This window comes from Gnatocerus cornutus, chromosome 6, assembly GCF_029298725.1.
Source record: "Gnatocerus cornutus isolate USDA-ARS CGAHR chromosome 6, icGnaCorn1.1, whole genome shotgun sequence".
Classification (NCBI taxonomy): domain Eukaryota; kingdom Metazoa; phylum Arthropoda; class Insecta; order Coleoptera; family Tenebrionidae; genus Gnatocerus; species Gnatocerus cornutus.
The window spans coordinates 11792796-11814399 of NC_142238.1; the positions used below are offsets into that span (position 1 = coordinate 11792796).

At 35.7% G+C, this 21604-nt stretch overlaps 7 protein-coding genes across 8 annotated transcripts; 5 read left to right on the forward strand and 2 right to left on the reverse strand.

Moving 5' to 3' along the window:
- The first annotated feature begins 1513 nt into the window (after nt 1–1513).
- On the forward strand, nt 1514–3955 carry LOC148172963 (uncharacterized). Its single transcript, XM_088039005.1, has 4 exons — nt 1514–1763; nt 2800–3000; nt 3046–3279; nt 3326–3955. Exons 1-4 carry the CDS (start codon nt 1691–1693, stop codon nt 3877–3879), a joined length of 1062 nt encoding a protein of 353 aa, XP_087895131.1. The 5' UTR covers nt 1514–1690; the 3' UTR covers nt 3880–3955.
- A 109-nt stretch (nt 3956–4064) lies between these two features.
- Nucleotides 4065–4840, forward strand: Blos3 (Biogenesis of lysosome-related organelles complex 1, subunit 3). Its single transcript, XM_088038692.1, has 4 exons — nt 4065–4206; nt 4253–4319; nt 4368–4475; nt 4523–4840. The coding sequence occupies exons 1-4, from the start codon at nt 4132–4134 to the stop codon at nt 4753–4755; spliced, it is 483 nt and encodes a 160-aa protein (XP_087894818.1). The 5' UTR covers nt 4065–4131; the 3' UTR covers nt 4756–4840.
- LOC148172965 (uncharacterized) lies at nt 4834–7194 on the reverse strand. Its single transcript, XM_088039816.1, is given in 3 exon segments — nt 4834–6230; nt 6277–7105; nt 7153–7194. Coding segments are annotated over 3 exon segments (2268 nt in total).
- On the forward strand, nt 6428–8677 carry LOC148172966 (peptidyl-prolyl cis-trans isomerase B-like). Of its 2 annotated transcripts, XM_088038691.1 has the most exons (6): nt 6428–7468; nt 7518–7679; nt 7727–7849; nt 7897–8069; nt 8118–8398; nt 8445–8677. In XM_088038691.1, the coding sequence occupies exons 1-6, from the start codon at nt 7352–7354 to the stop codon at nt 8675–8677; spliced, it is 1089 nt and encodes a 362-aa protein (XP_087894817.1). In that variant the 5' UTR covers nt 6428–7351. The 2 variants fall into 2 exon arrangements, with proteins under 2 accessions (XP_087894817.1, XP_087894816.1); XM_088038690.1 differs by having other exon boundaries at nt 7897–8398.
- On the forward strand, nt 8677–11073 carry Ing3 (Inhibitor of growth family, member 3). Its single transcript, XM_088038689.1, has 8 exons — nt 8677–8869; nt 8937–9008; nt 9059–9204; nt 9253–9452; nt 9496–9739; nt 9787–9950; nt 10090–10315; nt 10839–11073. Exons 1-8 carry the CDS (start codon nt 8842–8844, stop codon nt 10953–10955), a joined length of 1197 nt encoding a protein of 398 aa, XP_087894815.1. The 5' UTR covers nt 8677–8841; the 3' UTR covers nt 10956–11073.
- A 3377-nt stretch (nt 11074–14450) lies between these two features.
- LOC148172968 (pancreatic lipase-related protein 3-like) lies at nt 14451–16617 on the forward strand. Its single transcript, XM_088039817.1, has 8 exons — nt 14451–14499; nt 14548–14604; nt 14657–14768; nt 15446–15594; nt 15751–15852; nt 15901–16272; nt 16323–16482; nt 16533–16617. Exons 1-8 carry the CDS (start codon nt 14451–14453, stop codon nt 16588–16590), a joined length of 1059 nt encoding a protein of 352 aa, XP_087895943.1. The 3' UTR covers nt 16591–16617.
- Nucleotides 16618–16892: 275 nt separating this feature from the next.
- Nucleotides 16893–20244, reverse strand: LOC148172969 (uncharacterized protein KIAA0825 homolog). The gene is made up of 10 exons (XM_088038734.1): nt 20110–20244; nt 19788–20061; nt 19396–19737; nt 19241–19347; nt 18968–19189; nt 18549–18761; nt 18200–18508; nt 17520–18137; nt 17317–17472; nt 16893–17268 (listed from the first exon to the last, which is right to left on the reverse strand). Exons 1-10 carry the CDS (start codon nt 20182–20184, stop codon nt 17083–17085), a joined length of 2502 nt encoding a protein of 833 aa, XP_087894860.1. The 5' UTR covers nt 20185–20244; the 3' UTR covers nt 16893–17082.
- Between the last annotated feature and the right edge of the window lie 1360 nt (nt 20245–21604).

Genomic DNA, 21604 nt, shown 5'->3' on the forward strand with positions numbered 1-21604 from the left:
TGTAGATATCCAGTTCTTCTAATGGCCGCTTGAAGAAATTAGATTCCGTACTTAGATTCTTTGAAATTACAAAAGTCCTTTCTATTTTTCAATGTATATTGTGGGTGATTATACGTTAAGAGAAGAAAAAAATTGATATCTTTGGTTTAATACCATGAATAAAATCGATTAAAAAGGAAAAGTTTGACTTTGAAAAGCGGAAAATCATTCAAAATTTCAATTTTTAACCGCTCCCAAGTCCGGAATTTTGAAAACACGATGATGACGCCAGCATGTTTCTTATTAGGAGTTTACACACTAATTATATTAGCGCAAATTTAAAAAAAAAAATCTAAAAATAAATGTTTAGGTATAATTTCATGATTTGCTCGCCAGGAAAAATAGCCAAGGATGAGAAGTTTTGACGTAAATTTTAAATAATAATTAAACATTTAACTTCTTTCAATTAAGTTTCTTCACACGTTATTTATTTTATCAATTAGAGTTAAACCATAAATAAATTTTCCACTATAAAGTAAACTAAGAAAACAATTATGATCTGCCAAAGGAGAGAAATTTTGATAGACCTAAATGTGTTGCGCCGACACTCAATTCTGAGTAACTGCTGGTAAATGTAAAACAGTCCGTGTGATGTTAATTTATATTCTTTTAAATGATTCCCAACCACCTCTACACCATTCGCACGTTGCACATAAAATAAATGTTTCAATTTTTATAAGGCTTGAAAGTATGCCAGTAAAGAAAACAAAGATAAAACCAAATATGAGGAAAAAATTAATTTAAAAAATAACTAGTTTTTTTGCAATTTCCTTGGTAGTTTAAGACCGGAATATAATTGCTTCATTGTCTAAGAATATGTAACTAAACAATATTTGAACATTTCTTGTGTTTGGATGTAATTTAACTAATTATGAGGTGCATTTTCTAAAATCAAAGTGATTTGAGCCTTAGTAGAGTCTAAAATCTACTTAAATGTCATTCAACTGCAATTATTATATCTTCCATATTTTTACATTTTTTGGCGTTGCCACCAAATTTACCTTTTAATATAGAATCAATTATTCAGCAAATTTTTGCATTTAGGAATAAATCTGACATGACTATAAACAGAAATTTGTTTAAACCGACTCCTTTTATATCACAGTTGCAAAAGCTCTAGACGCAATGTTCGACCTGAAGCTCTGTTATTTTAGTATTGTAGTGATATTTAGCAGTTCTATTCAAAAGACCTAAATTCCCAAACATTTTTTTTTCTTTTAACACTTCTCTATCCCCAAAGTAAACCTGCTAATAACAAAATAAAAAAACATCTCGCGATTCTTACTTAAATCATTGCACGTTCAATTAGCACATTCACACTGATAGTGATAACAACCGCCGCTTCCGCCTGAAGAAAACAATTTCTCTCACTCGTCAATTCATCGCGACACCACATTTTGAGTGTCCCATCATAAACAGAACAGAAGTAGCGTAAACAAGCACTTTAAAGACCAGTAGCCAACGTAGCCTCTAGGTTGTTGGAGTGGCGTGAGCAATAACCGGGTTGGAACCAGCTCTGTGTAGGTCATAATCGTCGGTGATGGTACCGGTGTCGTAGCTGCATTGTCAGTCGAACGATTAAATAGAATACAAGATTAGTATCAAGTCAAAATTGGATCAAATTACTTGGTAGACATGGTGCAACGCTGCAATGAACAAAGTTGGTGTGGTGCTACTTTTATTGCTGACTTTTGCAGACGGTTCTTCCAGTGATTTAGAACAAAGTGAGTTTTTTAACAAAACTAAAAAAAATTGCCTACTAAACTAAGTCACGCTTGGATTTTTGAATGGTGCACTAAATAAACAAAATTCTTCGACTTCCCGACGTTCGGTAATTTCAGTGTTGCTCAATTTGTTAAGATTGGTATGGTCATCGAAAATAATGTATTCACATTTAATTATACAAGAAGTCTAATTAATTATGCCGGTTGAGTTTTACGTTGGGTTGTTATAACACTCTGCGTCCGCTTTTGAATTTTTATAGTGATTTAGATTAAAATATTCAAAGTATAGTGAATAAACAGTGTCAGAACTGGGACATGGTTGTTATTATTTAATCAATCAGTTTTCTAGGTGATAAATTATCTTTTTCATTCAAGGGTTTATTCAAAACATTATATCAGACATATTAAGCTACATTCTTGTTCCTTTTAAATGGTAAATTAAACCATTTAATCGCATCTAATCGAAGTTCATTGCCACACTCTCATGATCAACCAATTTTATTGTCCTCCTTAGTCAAAAATTTTTAAGTACATGTATCAATACAATTAGATTGGTTTGATCTAATTATATCTTCTTTAGCTCTAATAATTGATAAAATTTAGACTAATTGTGAATGAACACGAGTCGCTATAAATTCTTCACTACACGACAAAAATTTTCTTAATACGTAACAATATAATAAAAACAAAATGTATCGTTTTAATTAAAACCATTTAAATGTATTAATTAAAATTATTAATGAACCGAAACGTAAATAAATTTAAATAGGTATAACTTAAAAAAATAACAAATTTAAATTCAGCGTTTTTGAGAATCCTGTCAAATGAGGTGCTATAATTTCCGAACATCATTATTTCAGCTTTCTATGACATAACACAAATACGCAAATAGAATACGCTAATAACCACACGCCACTTTCGTCAAGTAAAAGTATTATTACGTATTTCCGGTATTATTTCTTTACTAACTATAACACTGAAAACGCATTATTCTCTAATAAATGAAGACGACTTTCTAAGTTCTTTTATTTTGTAGTTAAATTGCTCGTATCACAATGGGCTCCCCTCATTTGGCTATCGCCAGAAGAAAAATATTATCCGTCAGGTGTTGACCACTTCTTTGAAAATGTCCATCTGGCTAATGAAAATGGAAAAGCTGTGATGGCTGCGATCAATGAAACGCATTTTCCGCAGATCAACACCAAGTCATTGTACCTAGTCACAAAGCGAAATTTAGGTAAAATTGCGACGTCTTTAAGTGATTCTAAAGATTTTTTTGTAGACAATTTAGTGAACGACCAAGTGTCATTTCTCAATGGCCATAGCCCAAAGAGTCACTCCGTCCCCATGTATGTGGTCATCTCTCCATGCACCCCCAACAGATCCTTCCGTGCCAGCAACCCCCAGAATATAAGAAACGATATCTTTTATCGAAAACCGAACCCCAAACTCTTCTTCTCAGTGTCTTATTGGGCGTTTTATCCTTACAACAGAGGCAAAGATATTTGCTTCATCGGTAAAGAAAATACTCTTTTTTATTTAATCTGTGAATTTGTTTATAGGTAATGTTCCTAGTTTAACATTCTTCGGCCGTTGCTTCGGTCGGTTAAAAACCATCGGTTCCCACGTCGGCGATTGGGAACACATGTCTCTATCTTTCAAAGGCAACCCTTTCCCTTCTGAAATGTACGTCGCCATTCATGACACCGGTGGTTATTACACATTTGATCTGAATCATCATCATTTTAAACTGAATACGCTTAGAAACAGCAGAGGGTTGCAAAGACCGAAACTCCCACCGATCGTGCGAATACAAGGGGGACATCCTGTGTTGTTTGCGGCCACGGGATCGCATGGCTTGTGGCCAGCACCTGGTGAACACGAATATGTGAAGATACCCTTCCTCACTGATAAATGTGGATACGGAACTCCGTGGAAGACATGGGAAAATTTAAAAGTGTATTCGCAGGATTACATTCTTCCCAAATGGTTGTTTTTTAAGGGTCGATGGGGCAATCCTAAGACGAACTGCGTGTTGTCGAAGAAATTGGGGGTGTGTAAACATTTGGATGGGCCTCTTGGAATTTTGAGGAGCATGCAGGAGTTTTCTTGTTAACCGTTTTTGTAAAATTTGTGATATTTTATACAATTTTTTATTTTGTGAAAGACAATAAAACTAAATTGTTCGATTTTCTTACATTTTTCATACTTAACTTTCAAAACCCGCGGTTTTATAGTGGCAAGAATCACGTTCCAGGAAGTGTCTAAGATATGTACAAGCTCTATAATTTTTTTGCATCTTTGTTTACGCAGCTCACAGCTGATTTTGACAGTTGTGTCTGACAGCTTCAGAGTTTTCAAACTTGTGATGAATAAACCGAATATAATCAGCGGCGAAGCCTCAGAAACCGACAGTGAAGATGAAGCTTTAAAAAATAACAAGGTAAAATCACCCAACAACTATAAGAATATCAGTATTTTCCCTCCAGGCTTTGAAAATTGCATCTCCAATTCAAGGGGCTGTCATCACCGGGGAAGATTCAGAGTCTGAAAACGGTAAGTCTTGATATTGTCAGTTTAACTGTTATTTAAAATGTATTTAAGAGAACGATGCGAGCGTGTGTAGTGCCGTTTCTGCATTGAATGAGGTAAATTCACCTTCTAAGAAGACAAACTGTGATAAGTATGACATGCTGCTTCATCAGAAGCTACGTGAGTATTCAAAGATTGTTGACGCATCCACAGAAGTGGAATTCTAGGGGAGTGCAATGGGAAACTACACCAAGATGTTGAAGGTTTCCACCAGGGCGTGGTAGGGGAGGCTGGGAAAAATTTAACTTCCATTGACCAACAGTTGATAAAGTCGCAATTGACGATACAGAATGCAGTGACTTCGTTGAAATCGCTTAGTTCCAACTCTCTCGCTATAAAAAACAAACTCCAGTCTTTACTTTCAGCACAATTTATTCCAAACATAAAAATTAAAAAGTAACGCTTTAATTTTTTATTAAAGAACGACCAATTGTATTTAATTTCGAATGTGTTTATTATTAAAACTTTTTTGTGTTCGTCATTGATGTTTGATGTTTGATTTTAAATCCTCAATTCGGGTTTCAATGACTGTAATTGTGTCAAGTTGTTCATTTAAATAATTTAGGTACTGTTGTAAACTTGAAATTAAATTATCGTTTTTACAATGCGAACAAGACGAATGATCGGAACTAATTTGTATAATCTCCCCCACGCATTCCACTTGTGGGATGTTTTTCGAGACGCTCTGTGTTTCTTGACACTTTTCAAAGACAACAAAAGTTTCCGGGGTGTTTTCCTTGTTATGACAAGCATCTTTATCATCACACAACTTTGTATTGATTTTATGGCACATGCATACGCTCGATGAACTTGTCGGAGGCTTAGACTGCGATGTAAACGTGCGTCGTACCACATTATAGATGTCTTCAATGTCCGTTTTTACACTTTCATTAACACCACAGCGACAGTTCGACTCAGTGCTGGACATATCACACGAACAATAAAGAACGGTTTCAGGAGTCTCACACTCTTGATCCGACGCGGTTTTGAGCCTGTCAATGACGGCACTGATGGTCGTCTTCAGCTTTAAATTCTCGTCTCTAACTCGGTCGATGCAGCTTCGAATATCATCTTGCGATTTTGGAGAGGCCTGATAATCATTTTTCAGTGTTTTAAGAATTAGAGTGTAAAAACAAGTCAGGGTACGGATGTTTTTAAGCTGTTGGTCTTTCAGTTGGCTTACCTCTTCCAAATTCGAGAAATTCTCCTGGGGGTCGTTTTGGGGCTCTGCCGGGTGAGTTTCTTCGTCTTCATTGCTTGTTGGAGGACCAGAATGTATTGATTCTTCTGCTGTTGTTGCTTCTTCTGTTGGTGCTTCTTCTGTTGGTGCTTCTTCTGTTGGTGCTTCTTCTGTTGTTGCTTCTACTGGTGTTGCTTCTACTGGTTTTTCGGCATCCTTTGTTACTGTCGGGATGTCGATAATTCCTACAAGTTTTGGATCACTATTTCTTGGCTCAGCGTTTGCCCGCGGCGGGAGAGCATCCAGATTTTGATAAATCGCGTCTACTTTATTTGTTAGCTCGTTGAGCTCGCTTTTTATCTCCTCGTTCATTTGACGTAGGTCATCAGTGGCTTGTTTGTTATCTCGAAATTGGTCCAAAACCACTTCTTTGTGCTCTTCGAGCCTCTCTGATAATCGACTGTAGTCTTCAGAAGCATTGTTAATATTGTTCAATTCTCTCCGTAAAGAATCAATGTCTTTTTGTGTACTAGTTTGCGTGTCCATACAAGCGTTCACTTTGTCTCCGACGTCGTACAATTTTTGAACTAATTTGTTTACTTTATCGAGGATTTCTGTTGTTACGAAGCAACTGCATATGTTTGGTTTTTGATCAGGGGCTGGAGTTTCGGCGAACTTTTCTTCTTCGGAATTGGCTGTAGATGAAACGATGTATCGTATTGTTATTCTGTTTTGCTGCACACTTACTGGTATTTATTTGTGAAATTTCCTCTTCTTTTTCTTCTACTGGAATCGAACTTACCTTATGAAAACTGACTGAAGTGTTTCTATGAACTAACGAAAGTTCTTCACTATTTGTGTCAGTATTGTTCACCAATGCTGTTTCTCCCAACATTATACTCATCCTTTTATGCAACTCCATATTTGTGCGTTTATACGCATCTAACAGGCTGTCTTTTGCTGTTATTATTTCGTGGGAATCATCTTTAGATACTTCTATTTCATCTTTTTTCTTTAAGGTACGTATTTCTTCTTCTAATTGATTAATTCGTTCTAAATACTCAGCTTTTAAATTATCATCATTTGTACTAGCTTCCGTTTTCTCCGAAATTTTTGCAAGTAATGTTTGCAGGAGCTCGTTGTGGTCTTGAAGATGTTTTTCCACGTTCTTAACATATTGCGGACATTTACATTTTGGCGTCACATTTTCTTTTTCACAACTGAAATGAACTGAAATATTCATAAAAATTTGCAAGCGCTTCTGCAGTGTTACTTTCGTTTGTCGGAATCGCAGCTCTTTTGAATCTGTAATAAGAAGATGTTATTAATCTATAATAAAAAACACCCGGCGACTAACTCCATTCATCCTGTTCATTTGATCCGAGACAACAAGAAACTTGTAGCGAAACATTTCGGTTTGTTCCAAATTTTGTTTATACGACGTTTCAAGCTTCTTGACTTGTTCCTGCAGCATCTGAATTATTACATCTTTGTTCGCTATCGTCTTTTCAGCTTCTTTCAGTTTCGCGTTCTGTCGATCGCACATTTCCATGCACTTTCTATCAATGAACTGAAATTTTGTTCGAAGAAACAATGAGCTGGGGGTAATTGGTATACTTTCTGCTCGCCGATTTCGTTGTCTTTGTTAGGTTTATCCATAATTCATGGGTGGAAGCAACAAGAAAAATTTCTAGTGACGATGAACTGTCAATTTTATTATTAAAAAGTTTGCTTTAATCGCATAGTCTGTATACTTAAGTTGCTGGGGTAACTCTTACTAAGACAGTTGTCTTAAATTGTGTCAAAATTTCTTATCATGAAGAGTAAAACTGAGAAATTCAGACCTTGTAAAATTCCTAGATATTTGATAGGATCTGTTAGTCCAGAAATTATAGTGACAGATTTACAAGAATACAATGCTCACAGATATAAGGTAATTTATTTTCTTATATTATAATTCTTTCTATTTCGGAGTTTTTTAGGTCTTCACGGCCAAAACAAGAACAGATACAAAGCCTCCAAAAATGAATCCATATAATTACGTCAACCTTCGTAAACTCTGCAAAGACGCCGAACGGTTATGCATCATTGACAAAGAAAACAAACAACTGTTGATGAAGATCAACACCATCAACAGAACGATTGTAAATCCTAATTTCTGTTTTTTTCGTAAGCCATTTCTGTGATTCAGGGCAGGATCGATTCTTATAATCCGGAGGCCTACGCTTGTAAAACGAAATGGCCAGCACATATGTTACGAATAAAAAAAATCGAACATAAAAACAAGGCAATTTATAAAAAAATTGTCTCTGCGGTAAGATAATCTCTGCTGTTAAAACTCACTGAGAAACAATTATGTAGGGCTCCTCGTATAGCTGCAAGGCTATGAACGAATTCTGGTTACAGTTGCTCATAAAGTTGCAACGCTCTGCCAAATATCCTTTGGTAATTCTTCAGAAAACCAGCATGGACGTTGAACTTAACAAGCAACCATCGATTAGTTGTGGATTAGATAAATTGTCCGAGCGGCCGTTGTTGGTTAGCCAAAAAAAATGTTTTTCTTTCTTGATTTTACGTTTTAGATGTTTCCTTGAGTTCCAAGTAGTGAATGGACCAAGTTTAGGACGCATTGAAATCGAGCTTTACCACGACCACGTGCCTGTTACAGTCCAAAACTTTTTGGCAATCTGTTCGAACGAAAACAGAAAGAATCTGACTTATAAAAACTGCTTGGTACACCGAATTGTACCAAATAAATTCTTAGAAACTGGAGATATCACGAAAGGTACCGGACGTGGTGGAATATCCATCTACGGAGAAGAGTTTCCTGAAGAAGGCCACAAGCTTAAACACTCGAAAACTGGTAAAGTTCTAGTTAAACTACCACCATCGTAATACTTCTATTTCAGGAGTTCTTTCAATGGTGAGAGTGGGACAACATAGCAATAATTCCCGTTTTTGCATCACATTTAGCAACATGGAGTCTCTTGATAAACAAAATGTAGTTTTCGGACGTGTTATTAAAGGAATAGAGATGTTACTTAAGATAGAGGGTTACGGGCGAAGAATTGGTAAACCTTTGAGACCCATAATAATTTCAAATTGCGGAAAATTGAATGTGGCGCCACAGACTCCGATTTAGAGATTTTCGATTCGCAGTGTTGGTAGTGCCAATTGCAAATGGCTGGTTGCTGATAGTTGTGTAATCAAACATTCACGTTTTCGAGTTTGTACTACCAAATAAATCAATACTACACCAAGTATTTCCTTTGTTGCTTTAATTTAAACCTACACTAATTCAACAAAATGCTGTATTTGGAGGATTACCTGGAAAGTGAGTAAAACTATTTTCTTGGCGTGGTCTGTCAAGTCATACTCAACGCGGTAAATTTGAATTTTAGTGATCGAACATTTACCACAGGAACTAAGAGACAGGTTCACAGAAATGAGAGAACTGGATTTAACTGTACAAAGTGAGTAAATAATAACGAGTACTTTAAAGTTACTTTTGTAATTTTTCTAGATAACATGGATGAACTGGAGAAACGAGTCAAAGTTTTTTTTAACGACTGTAAACGTTGTCCTGGGGAGCTACCAGCAACGACGAAGTCAGAGTTTGATTCGATAGGAAAAGAGTACAAAAAGACCTTGGAAGATGCCGATGAGAAGGTAATATCCAATCAGGTTAAATCAACCAAAATTATGTATCAATACTAGGTCCATCTAGCAAACCAAATGTATGAACTTGTGGACAAGTATTTGCGACGACTTGATACAGAATTGCACAAGTTTAAATGTGAACTAGAAGCAGATAATAAAGGCATAACTGAAGTCCTAGAAAAACGTTCATTAGAGTTGGACACTCCAGTCAACTCCTCTAGTATCTCATCTCAACAGAAAGAAAATCGTTATGAGAGGTACCTAATTGTTTTCTTATCTGCATTCTTATTGTTCCCAAAGCTCCAGCAGTTTCCGGTACAGACCAAGAAGTGAGAAACGACGTGATAGCAGTAACTCCCTCCAGACCTCATTTGCTGAAAAACGCCAAGCTGTGGCTCCTATTCCTTTGGTTGAGACACGCCATACTTCAATTAGTCAGTCCACGCCACCAGCTCAATCAAATGTTAGTTATAATTTAGGACACATTGGAGCTGGACCTGCAATTGCAGCCGCAGCATCACAGGCTATTGCAGCAACACAACAAGTAAATACTGGGTTTTTTAAGGGGTTGTTTTTTATACAATAATTTAGATGCAACAGGGTAGAAGAACAGCTAGTCTTAAGGCTTCTTATGAAGCTATAAACACAGGGAGTCATGGTCATGAATTTAGTATTGGACGGGAATTAGCGGGGGCTGCACAAACCGCCATTCAAGCGATTCAGCAGGATCATGCCAACAACAAAAAGAAGCAAAAGTAAGTGATTGTGTCAAAAACTTCAACTGTAAGCTGCTTTAAAAGTACAAAAGAGAAGTTTGTATAAGAGTGCAAATTTAAGATTTTTCGCACAATTGAGAAGTTTCACGCGAACTTCGGACTAATTGTCCCATTTTAGGAAGTGGTCTAGTAACAACTCAAATGCTGGTTCAACGTCTTCAACAGTACAAGCTATTTTAAATGCTCCATTGACCACTTCAGCACCTGAGTCTCCTTCCATTGATGTGTCTTCTCAAGGTGCAGAAGTAACAGATGGGGAGTGGACTTACGATCCTAATGAGCCAAGATATTGTTTATGTAATCAGGTTTCTTATGGGGACATGGTTGCTTGTGATAATGACGAAGTAAGTCGATCCTGTTCTTAATGAGAGTTTTTTCGATATATTGATTTTATATCAAATGCGACAAAAAAAGCGGCAAGAAATGGCTTAATACATTATCATTTGTGCCATTATTGGACTTATTATTATTGGATAAAAAAGAAGACACGACAAAATCGTACCAATTAGTTTTCCGCTCTTGTAATTTTAACTTTGTTTGAAGGAAAATTCGACAGCGGAGTCAGTAGAATTTGGAATTTGAAATATGTCGCCGTTCACCGAATAAATACATTAATTAATTATTGATATCAATGATGTAATGACTTACTATTAATTTCCATTACTATAATTTATGATTTATTAATTGATATGCAAAAATGTTGAACTCTAACCATGGTAACACGCGACGTCAATTTATTAATATTTATTTATTAATCAAAGGCAATAATTATGTGATACTGCAATGAACGTTTCTTTGGTTGTTCAAACGCAGACCTGTTCTTTCTTTGCCAATTTGGACAGATAATATTTTGATGTATATTTTTAGTGCCCAACAGAATGGTTTCATTATCCCTGTGTTGGTATTACTGCACCTCCCAAAGGTAAATGGTATTGCCCACAATGTTTGAATTCTATGAAGCGCCGTGGAGGAAGAAAAAACTAAGAGAATACGGAACACAATCCGATATTGGAAACCTACTAATTGAACTACATGTACGACATTATATGAAACTCAATACCTAAAAAAATGTATTTCTCAAATATAACATACTACGACTGAATCTTGTATTATTTGTCCCTGATCAGAAACTCCCCAGTGCTGCTTGAGGGCTTACTGAACAAGCGCAAATAAAAGACCATTCATTATTACCTTTGGAAAAAAAACGTCCACCTTCACTCACGCTTTCAATTTTCTAAGTCACCGAGAGCAAGATCATTAATCAGAAAGTTAAAGGGTCAATAATCGGAGAATTGTGAAACGAAGGTCAATTTTATTTCTTGGGCAACTTTCGAGACAATATCAAAAAACCGTAGTGGAACAACCTGGTTTCAGTGCAGTGTCAGGGTTTATGCAGCAATGATGAAGATGTAGGTGACACTGCAATTGTTGCTCAACTCCGCAACTGAACTAAATTTTGAATTTGAATAACTTCCCAAATGCACAGGTCAGCTTTAATGTAATAATTACTATGTACCGAATGGTCGGAATTTACTCAATGTTGAATCTTGCAATGCGGAAGTTATGATTGGAAATTCTCATATTGTCTGTAAATAACACAGAATCCACTGAAAAGCGTACGTGTGAAATAATAACTGCGAATTTTCACAGAAATTATTTCAATCGATTTTTTCATACAATGGGCAGAGAACAAGGAACGAATATGGGTAATGATGAGAGTTCCTTTCCTGCACACCTGTTTGTTTTAGATAATAGAAATGCAATAATGTGATTTTGTTTGCATTTAAGTGAAAATCCGAATTGAGAACTAAACACTTGTTTCAGTATTCTGTAGGGAAAAGAAAGTGTAACTATTGTTTATGTTAATTCAACACTTGGTAACTGTAATCATACAAAAACTAATATTACATACTATCTATGTAGATATATTGTCGCAGTCACTGGTCGTAATCTAGCCTTTTACAAAAGCAAAAAAGTCATTTATTGAAAGGTCCAAATAGACTTATGGTGCCGTAATAATTAAAAGCAACAAATCTCGTATAAAAATTGGGAGTTAATTAATATTCCCTTTCAGTGGAATTAATATGTGTATACTATACGCATACAGGGTGAGCTCGAATTAAATACAAAGTTCACAATGTGTTTGAAATTGTAGCCAAGTTTCGCAGTCAAAAATTTGATAAATTTTGAGAAAAAAAATGTTTGTAGTTTTCTACAGAAATCGGCGTGCGTCACTGAATTGTGAGGTAGGTCAATTTCAATGCCAATGTCAATGCAGATCACGGAAAAGTTGGGAATAAAAATGCTGATAAACAAGTGGCAAAAAGTGCCTTTCGGAGTTTCCGTCAGTTTAACAATAATCGTAGTAAAGTAATTGGTAAATAATTGTTTAAATTTGGATTTTTTTGATTCGTTGCAAATCGTTACGATTACGGACTAGATCAATCGAAACAAACAGCTCTTTTGAGGGCCATTTAATTCAAAGAAATTAATTATTTGCAACGTAATATGTTTTTTAGCTTTTTGTTCGAACGGTTTGCAGTCTTTGATTAGGAAACAGAAGTTGTAAATTCAGTGTTCTAGGCGTCGAACTACGGGTAATCTCAGAGTTTTGTTTTTTGTTAGAATTTTGTTTTTTTTAGGCATTAATAAATAAATCAATAGTGCCAGCTAATGCTGTGGTTAAAAATTTTGTACTTTATCTGGCTTCACCTGTATATATTTTACAGAGTTTTACGCAACGTAATGGCTAATTAAAGAAGGTCAGCTATTTTGGAATCCGTAATTAGTTTTATTTTTTTCGTTTTATTTAGAATGACACAAGACTTCAAAATAAAGACTAAAATCTTCCAATTAGATGAATTCTATCCAATTTTAAATTTTGCGAAAATTCAAGTACAATCGAACTTCCATAACTCGAAACCTGAAGGGAAACCACAATTGGTACGAGTTAAATCAATTTTGAGTTAAAGAAAAACTAAAGAAAAAATGAAAATTTTATTGAAGTACATACTCCGTTCTTAAATTTTAGTGCAAACGTTTGTTCTTACATTTTTTTTCATAAAATTGTTTTTTAATGAATTATAAAAGTCAATATGTCTGTATAGTCATAGTAAAAAATGAGTTTCAATATTTCAAACGCATTTTTCACTTGTTTTCAAAATCTACATAGTTTCGAGTTACAATTTTTAAAATTTTCTGAAATTTTTGTTAAAGATCTGATTTTGATCTGATTTTTAAGGATATTCTTCTTCTTGCACTTCGATTAGTGGGATTAGTGGCGAATACGATTTTTACACAACCTAGATGAATTTTGGGCATCTTGTTGGAAGTTTCATAGCTATCTAACACTTTTGATAAAATTCTAGATTTATGGTGACATTTAAAGCTATTAAACAACTTCAGAAGTTTCAAGAAAGTACCACAATATCAGTTTTTACAAACATATAATTCTGGGACAATTTTCGAATCTTGGAAGTTTACAGATCGTATGTGGGCAAAATCTAATTCGATTTATAGAAATTTTCGAGTTATAGAATTTCTAGTTATAGAGATGGAATCACATGTAATTTTAAGGAAAACGCAAAGGAATAAAATAAATTTCGAGTAATAGAAGTTCGAGTTGTTGTGGAAGTTCGACTGTACATATGTAGTTTTCGACCAAATGAATAATTTATCACTGAAATCAGTACCGTCAATAAGAGAAAAAAAAGTACTGCAACTTTGCTTTAAATACAAAGAGAAAACAAATTTTTAATAAATGTTCGAAATGACCATAATTTGGAATAATATGTACAAACATGTAACCGCCGTAATACAGATTACGTCATGTTTTATTGTATGGCAAATAAGTTTATTTTCACAATTACGAACCAACTACGCCACTAGTATAAAATAAAAACTGTGAGTTAATAAAAAAAATTACAAGGATGACTTTGGATACGTATACTAATAAATTCTTTAGTTATTATTCGTGACGGACTATCACGATTTTCCTGTGGCCAAAATAACGCATAATTTGCATGCTCTTGTGTGAGGAGTGTGTGAGTCGACTGACAGCAAATAGTGGATGTTTTTAATAACAATAATTTTCAGCCCCGATTCTCCAATGTTCTGGGTTCATATCATCGATTTTAAATAAAAAACATTTATATCTGACTCCAATATCTAGCGCATGAAAAATAAAAAAATCGTTCTCTGTACAAACCGCTAATAATTACCTAATACTTAATTAAAACACGAACTAAACAGGCATAACCTTTATTATTATTGTTTTTCCCCACAACTGAACTAGAAATGCACCACGAAAATGTTACGAAAGTGCAACCACAAAAAGACTACGAAAAGGCTAGACAAGAAAAAGTACTTTCCTATTTTACCCCTGCTCTGTGTACCTGTAGGTTCACGATATAACACGACATTATTATCTAACGCACTGTAGGAAATCACGATTCAAATAGTGTTTTGACCCCACATAGCATGGCTGCTACTGATTTTTTATTTGTCTGCTTACTAAGTGCATTGCCAGGTATGTACATTGAATTAATTTGTCATGTTTTTTTGAATTTCTTCTTAGTTCCGCAATTTCACTTCGTGCGATTTGGTTTTATTGTAACAAGAAATGTATCAATTAGCTTTTAAGGCTTTATAAACAAATAATTTTATTATAACATTGTGAATTCTAGGTCCGCTCAGAATTAGTTTTGATGACTCGATCCTGCAGCTTTTTCCTATTGATAAACATAAATGCCACAAAATTGATCCTATCAGAGATATCGGCTTTCAGCTGTATACAGTGTAAGTAATTTAATCTACTTGTAACGGGAAAATGATTTGCAAATTTACAAAGGCAAAGAATTTCTGTTATCAAAATATGATTTTAGTCGTAATCCGAGAATTTAATCGCACCTATTTTTATTATGTACTAGTCGTATTATTAATTTATTTCGTTTACACGAAATACGATCTCAACTGAAAATTACAGTAAATTATTTTTAATAAATGGTTTTTCGGCTTTATTTAATTGAAGTGTAATTTTATACTTTCATAAATTCATGAATTTGTAATTCCAATGTAGTTCCAATTTATTGGAGATATTTAATATTTACATTCGTATACTTCAAAAGAATTCCCTGTTTGGATTTCATAACAATGCAATGAATAATAATTCCTCTTCACACTTACCGCCCGGTGTTGATTCCGATTTAAAAAAAAAACCTTATCATTATTTTATTGCAATCAAAATTAAAATTTTTCCGATATTTTTCCTCTAAATTTAAAATTATTTGTGCTATTTCGTTCAATACAAACATTAGCGCAGTCACGATTTTCCCTTTTTATCTCCGAATTTGATTCCAACATCACTCGCTTTTATGAAAATTTCGTAGCTAATGGAGAAAGTACTTGTAAGACTTTATACATAATTCATGATAATTTCATCTTATGCAATATTATAATTCTACGTTACATTTCAGTCACAATCCTCTTCAACCCCAAAACTTGATAACAGGAGACGATAAATTGTTGTCAGAGTCGCATTTCAACTTTTCGCAGCCCACAGTTTTATATTTCCACGCGTTTTTTGAATCGTCCAGCACCCTTTCAGCGACTATTATGCGAACCGGTAAGAAAAATAGCACTCTGAATGCACACTTGCATTTTAACGATAATACAAAATGTGTGTCAACTTTCTCTTGCTTATTTATTGGGAGGTAATCAGTTTAATTGAACCCACAAACCAAATTCAATTTCAGACGGAGTTAATTGAGTCGTATTTTAGCTTATTTACAACGAGGAGGTTATAACATTATTCTCTTGAATGCCCCTCGGCTGGAAGCCGGACCATGGTACTACACAGCAGCGAGGAACACAGAAGTTGTTGGTCAGTAAATATTATGTTTAGTTTCGTTTACAAATGTTCATTTCCTAGGCCAATACACTGCAAAATTCATCGACTATTTAGTCTCCCGCGGGATGTATTTACCCAGTTTGCACTTAATCGGTCTAAGTTTGGGTGCTCAAATGGCAGGAGTGTGTGGCCAAAACGTTAAAAGTGGCCGCGTGTTCAGGATAACAGGACTAGACCCCGCAGGACCACTCTTCAAAAAGTGGCCGAAAAACTTACGTTTAGACAGCGGCGATGCTGAATTCGTAGATGCTATACATTCAGATGCCGGCATTTTCGGATTTCCCAGAAGTGTCGGAGCTGTTGATTTTTGGCCCAACGGGGGCATCTCACCTCAACCTGGCTGCACAAAACCAGAAGTTAAAAAAACTCTTCCTGATAACACAGTTGCACTCTGTCAGTATGCAAAACTAAACCGGAAGTGAGTAACAAGACTTTCGTTGCAGTTTTTTGTAGCCACTGGAGATCGTACCAATTCTATGCGGAAAGTGTTGTAAATCCGCATGGGTTTGTGTCAGTGCCCTGCGAATCGTGGCACGAATTTCGACAGGGTCAATGCAGACCCGAATTGCCTGTTAGCAACATGGGCTTTAACGTAGACCTAAAGTAAGGGAAAGCATAAGTATAAATTAATATTAATCGTTAATTTCTTTAAGTGCTCGAGGTAATTACTTCCTGCGTACCGCATCTCAATCACCTTTCTCTCTGGAATAGCGCAGTTTACCAAGAAAAGCTACAATTATGAAAGTATTATTATTTTAAATTGCAGGAATGATGCATGTGATAATTGCGTAATTGAATCAAATGCTGAGATGTGCACAAAAATTATGTACGATTTCACATAATTTTTATCAAAAATTTGAACTGGATTGGTATCGCTATCCTGGTCAATATTTACCTAGTTTACTAAATTCTACAAACGATGCAATTCATTTCTATTATTTAATAATTTATTTATTGTAAAATAATTAATTATGTAAAGAGATTGTAATATAAAACGCTCTTTATGCATTGTTAACTTTTTCCATTGTGATCACTGATTTCCAAATTACAAATCCAAATTTAGTTCAACTAGATAATATGATTTTCAATAAACTGGGAGCAAAAACATTCCAGTGAATAATTTCCTTCTATTAAACGTGCAGAAAAACTCATGTGTAAAGTAGAACTTCCGCACTTAATTTCACATCGTAAATCTTCTCCTAATTACGTCTGCTTTAATAATGACGTAACATTATTCACAATTTGCACATCTCTGGTGGAGAGAGACGAAGAATTTATGTCACGAAATTCCCATCGCAATGATATTTGTGCCCAAACCCTGTCAACATTCAATCCCATTGGTGTTCGCAATAAACCGATCCAATTAGGTTGCCATGCTCCAGTCAGCAACTATGCGAACAATATTTTAAAAATATGATGGAATGAATAAAGCCTTACTTGATCAAATGGTCGATATCCAATATGAAACATTGTATGCAAAAGAGGGGACGTCGCAGCCGTAACTCTGTTTGGTTGGACGGATTCTGGATTTTCGCTAACTCCGAGCTTTTGGAAGAACCACTCACTATTGCTCGTAATGAAATGATGGAGCGTCTTAAATAACACCAATGAGTTGGGTTTGACTGACTATCTTTACTTACTTTCAAACTCTTTTTACCCTGCGTGGTCATTAAGATATCACTGACCAACACTTCGGTAATCTGGTCTGTTCCTTCCACCCGTTTTGATCCTTCCGACGCCAAGTCCGACATTTCTAGATTCTCTTTTACTTGCTCCAAAAACTCTTCAATCTGATCGGTGTGTTTGTGGTCTTCATCTATACTGCACAACGATTCGGCCACTGCTAATGCCGCGTCGTCAGCAGAACTAAAAGTGCCATCAAAACTACATACTGAATTTTTATGCTGCGGGGTGTAGTTAGAAGCGTTGGAAAATCTGACTTGTTTACTAGGCTCGCCCTCGGATTGTCGTAACAACTCGGAGTATAACGCTCCGATTAGAATTTGAATAAGAGCAGAGTGATTCAAAGGAGTGATTTCAACAGGAATTATGTCTTGAACCAAAGACGCAACTTTGGGAAGAGTCATGTTAACACATTCCCATAACTGACTGTAACATCCTAGGATAATAAGCATGGCTTGATACATCGAAGCACCTGTTTGAACTGCACTGATGACCGTCTTTGTAATCGTAGGAAGAAGAGGTTGTGTGAGATTTAAAATGCATTCGTACCATGGAGGTCGTATTTGGTTCCAAACCTTTAAATAAAAATGCGTTCCAAAAAGTATAAATAAATTAGATAAATTAGACCAGTAGTTACGTTTCGGCGGTCGAAACACTTCGCCCAATTTGGTTGGTGAGTTATTGCAGAGAACAGAATATCCATAAAATCTTCGCTGTTACCAACTGACAATACCACACAAGTAGCAGATGCAATTAAGTCATAGAAGTGCACCGGTTTTAAAAATGAGGTCGTTGTATCGATACATTTGCACGTGCCATCTTTGGAGCACAAGAAAAACTCGCAGGAGTTAATTTTGGATTTAGGCTGTTGGATCTCCTCTGTGAAATTTTTCAGGGAGAAGTTCAATATTTCCTTTAGAATCTTACAATTCTTCATAGCGATGACCTAGAACGCATTGATTTATTGCTTTTTTATCAGTTCTCACCTTAAGTAGTAGTGCCCAATTTGGTTGCGGTTGGGCCAACAAAACTGTTAAATCGAGGGCTATAGCAGTGTCTGAAGGTAAATCGGACATTTTGTGCACCGCTTTGGTGTTTTGACTTTTGAAGATGTTAGGAAGTGCGAAGATTATCCATTGAGCCGGCCCAGTGCTCCGCGATTTTAGCAGTTCGACGCTTTCTATTCCCTTCCGAAAAACCTAAAACGTGTTGGTGTTACTTTTAATTGTTTAATTCTAATTAATTAGCGCAGAAAATCGTAATCAGTCAACCGATTGAATACGTTATACGCCAACTCTGTTAACATTTCGGAGTAATAATAATTAAACAATTAATCAAATTAACAAAGTAAACAAAACGGAAAGTCGGTCCTAAGTATAATTATGTTTTAATTAATTACACAAACCTTGTGGAGTACATCCAAAGAAACTCCTCTCAAGATTAAACAGTTTAATAATTCTTGACATTTCGTGTGGATGTCTCTCAGTATTTTGCTTTTACTGTTCAAATTCAATCCAATCAATTCTTCTGCTTTGTCGCATATACAAGGTAACAACTGAGCTGTACATAGTAAGAGATTACTTATATCAACTACAAGTAACTTGCTCCGAGCCTCAGAGGGACAAGACTAAAAACTTGTTGAAGCAGTGTTAATTATAATTATTAACACTTGAAATACCTGAGTGTATCGAACTGTTAAAATTGTTAATGATTCATTTAACATTCCTGAAAAAACCCTTTGAGCCATTTTTGGAGGAACTGTATTCCATAAATCCTCTTTAGTCCCTTTAAATCCTCGATTAGAAAAGGAATTGATGTATTTGGATAACTTACCGTGCATGTACAACCACCACATTTGTATAACATATGATCCTCTCTCTGACTCGCAAAATGGTTTTTGGTTCTCCCAATCCAGCGACTCAGCTTCTTGTAAAATGTACAAGGAGAGCAACCGACAGTGTAAATCCAATAAACGCTCAGCCAACGCCTCCCCCATTTCTTGATATTTTTTGTAACTATCGTGAAGCAGTTCGATTTGACTTCCTTTAATTTCGTTGATTGATTGGATATAAAACCACAAACAGTTTTTTAAGAGTGTTGCCGCTCCGATTGTCCCCGTCAATACCGTAAGATCGGCGTGATCTAAAGCCTCCTGTGTAAGGACATGGAGATGTTCTAAATAAAAGATTGTAATCAATTACGTAATGAAAATAATTATATAATACCTAAAAGCTGTTCAGCTGATTTATTAATGAGATTAACGAACTTTGTGGGATCAGACGCTTTGACAATACCACCACACCCCCCCGGAGTATCCATGCTCTGATCAGAAACTTCACTGCCTTGGAGGAATCCGGAGCTTTTTCGAAAGGCTGCCACGTATTCTTCTTCCCACCACAATACGAGTTTCATTGCTGCGAAAGATACAGAGCGGGGAAAGTCCAAGCGACCTCCAACCACTCCGGGGCAAATTGTTTCTTGCAGAACCGTTTGGTGTGTCTGGAATTATTAAATTTTATTGGAAAATACCAAGAATTTGTAGGAAACCTTATAATATTCCATGTCGCGCTGTATCAATATGTGGACCTTGTCCATTAAATTTCCATCTTCCATCACCTCCATTGTCTCGAAGTTGGAGAATTATTTTCTGAAAACTGGTCGCAGCAATTGCTGGTTTAAAATTCGATTAAACGTTGTTGTTTCAGTGTTGCTGTGACAACCGCGTTGCGCAGTCATTCTGGCGGGAAATTTAAAGTGAGTGTTGTTTATTTACGGTTGGGGGTGGGTTTTATTTATGCATGACCCAGTAATCAAAGCTGATTCGAATAATCACGGAGCAAATTGATGGAAAGGCAGGTACTAAAAATAATAAAGTCCTTCATGTGTATTCGAGATTGTTCTACATCACTACGAGCGCTTTCATGTGGTAAATTCAACCCCTGTCGACTGATACATTAGCACTCATGTGTTCATCCACTAGATAACATAAGCAGACTACACATATGTTGGTTCCTTCAGTGAGCTCAAGGATTTTCCGATAACGTCAGCTACGGAAAAAGCAGTTTCCATTCATAACAAGACATTTCAGCACAACCAGATAAACCCTCGTTCACGTCTCACTGAATTTAAAACAGAACATTTAAGCGGACAAAGATTATATTCCTCGCAGCCAATATTGTCAAGAGAGAAGACGCTCTTTCAAGTTCTAAATTAACAGTTGCCGAACTATTTGTTGTAGGTGACACTGACAAATCTTGCTTCCCAACTCATAAGTCTATTCAAACTAACATAATACAGTGTGTACAAACAATAAATATCACATAGCCTTGTAAACATTAGTTAATTTAAGCCTGCTTGGAAGCAGATTATACCAACTCACTGAGTTACGACGGGAGGATGCTCTAAAATCGTGACAAATTTTCTTTAGAACTGAAAGGTTACGTTCTATTTACGCCAAACATGCCTAAATCTGTCTTATACGTGACCGTTATTATGAAAAATTGCTTGTGCGACCACCGAAAAATAGGACTTTGACAAGTGAGGTGTGCACTCCTAAATAGGGTGTATCACGCACGATCGCGTTGCTATTCGAGAGATCTGAAAGTAATCAGGGATAAGTCTTCATTCGGAAGAAATTAGAAAACCCGGTAACGCTACGCGAAGCGAATTTTACTTTGAGATTCCGAATCATTAACGGTTTAAAGTTCTGCGAGGTTTGATTTTGTGCAGCTTTGAACGAGATTTTCTTCGAGATGTTTGCACAGAAAAACTAAATCTGTCTGAAAAACACGTGTACTGTGAAAGCGGGGATGTTACCAAAAAAAAGGTGACGCTGTTCTTGTCAGAATAACTCTTTCAAAGGTAATTGGTAAATTGATAGCAGCGCTGTCGAAAAGGGTAAGAAGAGCAACGTCATTTAATTTATATCCTTTTGGTTACAAAAGTCTCAGGTGACGTCTTCGGCGGTGTTATTACATGTGCCTTGCAATTTCGTTCACTAAAAGTTTGAACATGCACTCAATCATCAGACTAATAAAACTGA

Coding starts and splice junctions, on each gene's coding strand:
- Ing3 (XM_088038689.1), top strand. CDS start 8,842: ATGCTGTATTTGGAGGATTACCTGGAAA. Junction 9,205..9,252: donor TGGAAGATGCCGATGAGAAG/GTAATATCCAAT, acceptor TATCAATACTAG/GTCCATCTAGCAAACCAAAT. Junction 9,951..10,089: donor AACAACAAAAAGAAGCAAAA/GTAAGTGATTGT, acceptor GTCCCATTTTAG/GAAGTGGTCTAGTAACAACT.
- LOC148172966 (XM_088038690.1), top strand. CDS start 7,352: ATGAAGAGTAAAACTGAGAAATTCAGACCTTGTAAAATTCCTAGATAT. Junction 7,680..7,726: donor ACACCATCAACAGAACGATT/GTAAATCCTAAT, acceptor TCTGTGATTCAG/GGCAGGATCGATTCTTATAA. Junction 8,399..8,444: donor GCTTAAACACTCGAAAACTG/GTAAAGTTCTAG, acceptor CTTCTATTTCAG/GAGTTCTTTCAATGGTGAGA.
- LOC148172968 (XM_088039817.1), top strand. CDS start 14,451: ATGGCTGCTACTGATTTTTTATTTGTCTGCTTACTAAGTGCATTGCCA. Junction 14,769..15,445: donor GGCTTTCAGCTGTATACAGT/GTAAGTAATTTA, acceptor GTTACATTTCAG/TCACAATCCTCTTCAACCCC. Junction 16,483..16,532: donor GGCTTTAACGTAGACCTAAA/GTAAGGGAAAGC, acceptor AATTTCTTTAAG/TGCTCGAGGTAATTACTTCC.
- LOC148172969 (XM_088038734.1), bottom strand. CDS start 20,184: ATGGAGGTGATGGAAGATGGAAATTTAATGGACAAGGTCCACATATTG. Junction 20,062..20,109: donor GCGACATGGAATATTATAAG/GTTTCCTACAAA, acceptor TAATAATTCCAG/ACACACCAAACGGTTCTGCA. Junction 18,762..18,967: donor CTTTGGATGTACTCCACAAG/GTTTGTGTAATT, acceptor AACACGTTTTAG/GTTTTTCGGAAGGGAATAGA.
- Blos3 (XM_088038692.1), top strand. CDS start 4,132: ATGAATAAACCGAATATAATCAGCGGCGAAGCCTCAGAAACCGACAGT. Junction 4,207..4,252: donor AAGCTTTAAAAAATAACAAG/GTAAAATCACCC, acceptor TTTTCCCTCCAG/GCTTTGAAAATTGCATCTCC. Junction 4,320..4,367: donor AGATTCAGAGTCTGAAAACG/GTAAGTCTTGAT, acceptor AATGTATTTAAG/AGAACGATGCGAGCGTGTGT.
- LOC148172963 (XM_088039005.1), top strand. CDS start 1,691: ATGAACAAAGTTGGTGTGGTGCTACTTTTATTGCTGACTTTTGCAGAC. Junction 3,001..3,045: donor AGTCACAAAGCGAAATTTAG/GTAAAATTGCGA, acceptor ATTTTTTTGTAG/ACAATTTAGTGAACGACCAA. Junction 3,280..3,325: donor CAAAGATATTTGCTTCATCG/GTAAAGAAAATA, acceptor ATTTGTTTATAG/GTAATGTTCCTAGTTTAACA.